The sequence below is a fragment of the Notothenia rossii genome (assembly GCF_949606895.1).
Source record: "Notothenia rossii genome assembly, chromosome: 9".
Classification (NCBI taxonomy): Eukaryota; Metazoa; Chordata; class Actinopteri; order Perciformes; family Nototheniidae; genus Notothenia; species Notothenia rossii.
Window position 1 is genome coordinate 4584816 of NC_136907.1, and position 7144 is coordinate 4591959.

At 39.0% G+C, this 7144-nt stretch overlaps 1 protein-coding gene across 1 annotated transcript in view; it reads right to left on the reverse strand.

Moving 5' to 3' along the window:
- The window catches only part of doc2b (double C2-like domains, beta), a 177112-nt gene that overhangs the window by 42015 nt on the left and 127953 nt on the right, over positions 1-7144 (reverse strand). The window contains exon 3 of the mRNA XM_079651524.1: positions 4749-4823. Coding sequence (XP_079507650.1) covers positions 4749-4823 — 75 coding nt within the window. The remainder of the gene's footprint in view (positions 1-4748; positions 4824-7144) is intronic.

Consider the following 7144-nt stretch of genomic DNA (forward strand, 5'->3'; position numbering starts at 1 on the left):
CCCCGTGGTCTCTTCCCAGCTGGACGTGCCTGGAACACCTCCCTAGGGAGGCGCCCAGGTGGCATCCTAACTAGGTGCCCGAACCACCTCAACTGGCTCCTTTCGACGCGAAGGAGGAGCGGTTCAACTCCGAGTCCCTCCCGGATGACCGAACTTCTCACCTTATCCCTAAGGGAGACACCAGTCACCCTGCGGAGAAAACCCATCTAGGCCGCTTGTACCCGCGATCTCGTTCTTTCGGTCATGAGGATTCATGATGAATTAAAGAAATCAACAGAAGAAGACAGACAGGAAGTAAACACTAATGGAGAAGCAGAAAAGACCAAGCCCCCAGGAAGTGCTCCGGACTCTGAGGAAAAAATGTGTTGTGTCCAAATGGCGGTACTACAACTCCCGTATCAGTCCGTGACGTCACCCGGCCCAGAAATACTTTTTCCCATTGACTAACATGGGGAAAGAGACGTCTGTAAATCAGCGGATCATTTTTTTGTAACTAAATAAACTGCCCAGTATGAACTATTTTATAGCCCTTATTATAATCATTAGGTCCTTAAAGTTGTAAAATGCACTAAAAGATGTATTTTCTCTCTCCATTCATTCTAGTGAGCCGAGGTTGGGAGCTCGGGGGCGGGGCTTAAGGGGCGCATGCTCTGTGAGCGCACATGCGGGTTCTTCTGCTCTGACAGCCAGGCATGACGGGTAATCTGTGACGTTTCGCTCTCTCAAAAGTTGGGCCATTTTGTCCTCATGCGCCAATGAGCAGCGCTCATAGGAAAGAACGAGACCCCGCCTCCCGCGCGGTATCTAGTTCTTATTATACATCCATGGAAAAGACAGACAGGAAGTAAACACTAACGGGAACAGCAGAAGAAGAAAGACAGGAAGTAAACACTAACGGAGAAGCAGAAGAAGACAGACAGGAAGTAAACACTAAAGGGAACATAAGTAGAACACAGACAGGAATTAAACACTAAAGGGAACAGCAGAAGAAGACAGACAGGAAGTAAACACTAAAGGGAACAACAGAAGAAGACAGACAGGAAGTAAACACTAAAGGGAACATAAGTAGAACACAGACAGGAAGTAAACACTAAAGGGAACAGAGGTAGACCACAGACAGGAAGTAAACACTAAAGGGAACAGAAGTAGAAGAAAGACAGGAAGTAAACACTAAAGGGAACAGAAGTAGAAGAAAGACAGGAAGTAAACACTAAAGGGAACAGCAGAAGAAGACAGACAGGAAGTAAACACTAAAGGTAACAGCAGAAGAAGACAGACAGGAAGTAAACACTGCACATTGTCCCCAAAATAATGGTACAAAGTCAATTTTCTGCAGTATTCGTAGATCTATAACTGAGTATGAAATTAAAAGGTTTGGAAATAATAGCAGCAGCTCAGCAGAGTTTCTCATCCGTAACATGAAATCTTTTGAACGCTCCAGTGACAGAAATCATTTTTCCCTCCACAGCATCATCGATAAGTATTACTAACAACATTTCAAAAATGATTGCTGCTGGTATTTTTTGTCTCTTAAAGATTTTCTGGGCTGTTACACGATTTGTATAGTGATCTGGCTTTGGGCTTGTATTTGTCCATCATTCTGTTGTCCCAGCGCTTTTGTAATCTCAGATTTTTTGCAGTGAAAAATTACCTTTTTAGGTTTATTAAGTCTTTACTTTTCCCTTAATTTCAGTTTTTATCCATTGTTTGTGTAAAGTCATAATTGTTCTTATGTATTTGTTAGATATTGAGCTTTTTGGTGCAAAGCTGTCATTGTCATTAAGGCCTCGATTATAGCTCAACATGGACAGTCTGTCTTTGTTATTGAAGCCAACTTAATACCTTTATTTGTACTATTCTTTTGAATGCGTACTGGACACACGTTAGTTTATCAGAATATCAATATCTGGTTAAAAAGAATGACTCACAGTCAATTATACACCGTCAGAAATAAGTCAAGCACGCAGCTACAAGGTTATTTATCTGTCTTTCAGATATCTGTCAGGCGTAACAACCCACACAGCATTGGTCTAAAGTCAAAGCCGAAGCAAGAGAAACTAAACAATTACGAAGTTCAGATAAAGAGGAAAGAATTAGAAAAGCTGCGAGAAGAAAAGGAGACGTGAGTCAGGTAGATAGATAATCACACGGCTTTTGCTTTCATTAAGATGCCTTTGTGAAGTGTGCTCATTCACAGGATCTATATTAGATTCGAGGAGTTTAATGAAAAGGATTGAGTCAACCTCAAGGCCTTCTGTCAGACTCGAATGAAATCAACAAGTGCGTCATGTTGTACTTTGACATTAAAGAAACACTTCTATCCTTCATGTACGTGCATTTTGTGATGAAAACACAGCTGTTGTTAAAATGAACGGACTTGTTTCTGCGTATTGATATGAATGCACATAGTCCCTTTTATCCTCCTCAGCAACAGTCTGTTCTCCTTAGCAACAGTCTGTTCTCCTTAGCAACGACCTGTTATCAATAATTAACAACCTCAAAAATGTCCAAATGTACCAATCAGAATCAAGTATTCCACTAAGCCGGTTTAAGCCCAGATGTTTCTGTCTTGGGAACTTGTTAAACCTGTTTTAATACCTGTATTTTAATCAGTCCTTTATAGAGATGTTAAGATTCACCAATTCGCATCGGTGCACCGGCATAAACGTTCAAGATGCGAGTGCAACGGTTGAGAGAGTGCACATCGGCTACAGTTTGGGTTGAACTCCCGATGCATCGATTGCGTAGCGCCTTTGCATCGGTAAAAAAACGATTCATTCATATAAAATCCCCTCATCTTGTCAACGCTCAGCAGAGACGATCTTTGATATTTGCTTCGCCACTACGGAGGCCGAGAGTCTCAGTTATCAACACACACGGAAGTCGAGGAGAAAGAGAAACACAGCGCACCGAAAAATACCTACAAATCAAACGTTTGGCAACACTTCGGATTGTTCAAGAAAGACGGTCAACTTGAAAAATCACTCGCAGATTGTAAACGATGCCGTGCCACTTTAAAGTACACAAGTAGTACGAGGAACTTAGCGACGCACATAAAGAGGCGACGTGGGGTCTGCGGCTGAAAAGAGAAATCTGGAAGTTAGACATATGAGTTAAATCACTCAGTGAGGTGTTCTGTCAGAGAGAGGTGTTTAGCTTACAGCAGCCTGTGACTGCAATAACAGTTTAAATGTCTTCCTTACTGTAGGCAGTTATGATAGAGCTGTTTGTGAAAGGTTATTTGTATTCTTTATTGTTCAAATAGAAACCAATGCTTCCTGCTCACTGGTGAGTTAGCCTATGAGTGAGTGTTAAGCACATCAGGCTGGCAGCTGTATGGGCATTGCACTATGGTAGTCGTTATTCGCACATTGTTAATCATGGGCAATGCATCCTTAAATAGTTTAACTGTGAGGTGTTATACAATTGTACCGTAATTTTTAAGGTAAAAATAAACAGCATGAAGGGATGCGGAGTACTAGTAGAGAGAACCAAATATGTAAAGCACTTTTTTGTTAATGTATGATTTGCTGCATATAAGGAATAAAACAAAAATCCTCTGTCGTAACAAATTGAAGTATCATTATTTTTGCATCGTGTTGAATCGTATCGTATCGCCCCGAATCGCATAAAGTTGAATCAAATCGTATCGAACTGCATCAAAACAGGGGTGAATCGTATCGTATCGCATTGCCTGGTGTTTCAAATGTATCGTTAATGTATCGTATCGTGGCAACGTATCGAGATGCCCTCAGTGATGGAGATGCACATCCCTAGTCCTTTAACATGAATAAAGTGAATACTGGGATTACAGAGCAGCTAACAACAAGTCAAATTACATAACAATTGTACCCTTCACATAGCCAAAAAAGGTCAGGAATTGGAGGAGATTGAAGACATTTCTTGCCTTCTTTCTAATTTCTGTGAATTACAGAGCTCAATACAAACTGCTAGTAGACTTAGAATATTCTAATTTTTCATGTGCGTGCGTTCTGTGACCATATCTATGTAAAAGCAGTCAGCTATACGGACGTCTCTTTAAATGTGTCCACTTGTGACAGTGAGCTGGCCAAAGCTCAGCTGGTGATAAGGATCCTTCACAGAGGAGCTCACTGTTAGTAAGTGGGAACATTAGGTCAGTGAGTTAATGTTGTTTACATTGATGAAGCCTTGCCCCGACATATCCTCACTGCTGTGCTTCCAGAATCATGAAATAGATCATTAACCCTGGCCTCATGTTTACCGCCCGAGGGAAACCTCAAGAAGGGCTCAGTGCAAAATATACAATATGTCCGCCTTAAAACACTCACTGCAGGGAACTGAACAAAACACCTTATTTAAATGATGTTGAATAACTTAATCCATTCAAACCCGTCACCTGTCATTTCAATTATAAACTGTTAAGAAACTAAGCAACATTTAAAACAGTTTCTGCATCGACTTTACAACCTCCATAACTTTCTGTTTCTGTCGCTTCATGACTACGAAACATTTCTTGAAATGTGTTTTCCGGATATCATAAGAACTGAGTTGAGATGATTGATATAACCCTAATGTTTGTGCGTTATGTACTAAAAAGAGACTGCATTTCATAAAATAAACGCAGTCACTGAAATCACCATCTGGTTTTTGACATATCGTTTTGATCTTTATTTGAAGCTACAAAAAGTAGACCTCAACATTTTCGAAAATTGACCAATCAACATTGAGTATTCACTTGTAATAACATACATGAACATAGTGCTCACCTTGCTGGCTCCGGGCAGTAGATGCAACTTGACATAAGGGTCTGAAAGCCCGTTATGGTCCATCGGCTTGAGCCCCTGGGAAATAAAACAGAGACAAAAGTATTATTAAGAGAAATCAGCCAAACATTATTTCTGCTATGAGTTAGCAACTTCATTAGCATGTGCTTTGAACGTTTGTTCATTTAAGGGACAATACACGGAAGGTTGGGACAGGACACTGAAGGTGATAGAAATGTATATTTATTGTGCATTTTGTGAATGTATTTAACTCAACATTTGTAAATAGGCTACATCCACTGTTTGTTCTGTATCTCACTATTTCCTACGCATCCTGTGCAACATTCGTTCATCAGTGATTAAAATCAAATGATGATCAAACTATCCTTATTAGTCAATTATGAAAAAAATAAATAAAAAGTATTTTCTATCAATCGAATCGTTGACTTGTTCTACACAGAACCACTTCTCCTGAAAAGACCCTTCACATCACCTTGATAACAATTCGGTGAAACTGACTGAAAAAGAACAGAGCTTTTACATTTAGTTTGAAAAGCAAATCAATGCAATTCAAAAAGAGGGAGCAGGAGGTAAAGGTCAGCCCAACAGTGACCAAATAAAACCACAGAGTGAAGTGAAAACACCTGAAGGCTTTCCACAGTGAAATGTAGAGCAAATCAAAAAGAAGAAATTGAAACGTCAATCAAAATGTGCTCCCATACCGAACGGAGAGCTTTTATAAGTTGTGTTTTCTTTGACCTCATGTGGTGTTGAGTTTATTACTGACCATTAAGACATACTAAAGATCGTTTTTTTAAGGTTAGAGAATAATTGTCTATACACGTGCTGTTTGTTGGTGATACTGGGCATTTCTGAACAATGTAACACACTTCGAAATGTACAACTTCATCTCCTGTCCTACGGTTTCCTGTGTGCAAAGAAACGTATTCTCCTGTTATGGAAATCAAAGAATGTGCCCAGTTTTAAAGCTTGGATTGCGGCATTGACTGATACTCTGCATTGAGAAAGTATTCAATATATCCTAAAAGATAGACTGGGGGAATTCGAAAGGATGTGGGGTCCAATGGTTTCATTTATAAGGGGGACGGTCAATCGCTTTTGAATAGCTTGGGTGGCACTGCTCGGGGAGGGAAGGGTGGGGGGATAATCTGGGCTCACCTGCACCTGCTCATTCTAATCACTATTAAGGGGTATCAAGGCAGAGTTGTACTACAAATGACTATTAAACTCAACTCTTCAAATAACATTAGGATTACCTTTTCTCCAATGACTCAGAATTGCACTTTAATAAAGCTTTGGAGCAGGATTCAAATATTTTATAAATGAAAAAGAAGTGGTCGTATTGTAGCTTATTCCCGATGTGCAGACTCAATATTGCTAAAATCCACCTTTCACTAAGAATGTATTAAATTATCTGTTAATGATTGTTTTTTTGATAATCAATTCATTGTTTAGTAGTGTACACAAAACCGTGAAAGATTCCCTGGAAGGTTTTGAATTTACCGTTTTTTATTACATTTTACCAGCTAAAAAACGGTAATTACCGGCTAACGGAAACCCTGCCTAGAAGACAACTTGATTTCTTTAATTATTTGTAAAAAAATATATATTCAAATTTAACGATCAAGGTTGTTGTTGATTTGATTTTGTTTTTCATTATTTTGTACTTTCATCGTTCTTGGCTTTTAGATGGGAAATGCCTTAAATCTTCACACTTCCTGTTGTAACACATGCTTTGTTTTTCTCCATATCTTTATATACAGTAGTGAACAGGAACAGAACATACTGTGTAACACAACAACACACTGTACAGAACATATAGGGAGCGGGGGAGGGGGAGTGTGAATGTGGGAGATATGTAAAGGAATATGTATGGGAAATATAAGGGGAAGGGGGGGGGGTTAAGAATTGAAGAGAGATGTGTGAGAGAGGCCGGTCATTTAAAATGCAATTTTCTGAAATGCATTTGTTTTGTGATCTTCAGAATATCACGCCAAGCTATAATAAAGAAAGTCGGTACACCTGACATGCAGAACTGGACATTAAATTGGCACATTTCCACACCTTTCCACAGAAAATGTAATATCGGATGTATATAGATTTTTCCATTAAACCAATTTTTCAAGATCTAGATTAATCATACATTACTTATTCAATATTTATTCAAGTATTTTTGTAATAATATATTGATTTAATTAAATAGTTTTCTTATTTATTTTTCAATTTGTCATTTTTTTACGTTAGATATATTCTTTCCCCGTGCTTCTGTACTTATGCATTGTTCAGATTTTGCGTCCTTTTTTAAATGTTATTCCTGTAAAGTTGTGTGTGTCAGTTATATTGAGAGTCCTTGTATGTTGATTCATGCACCATTCAAA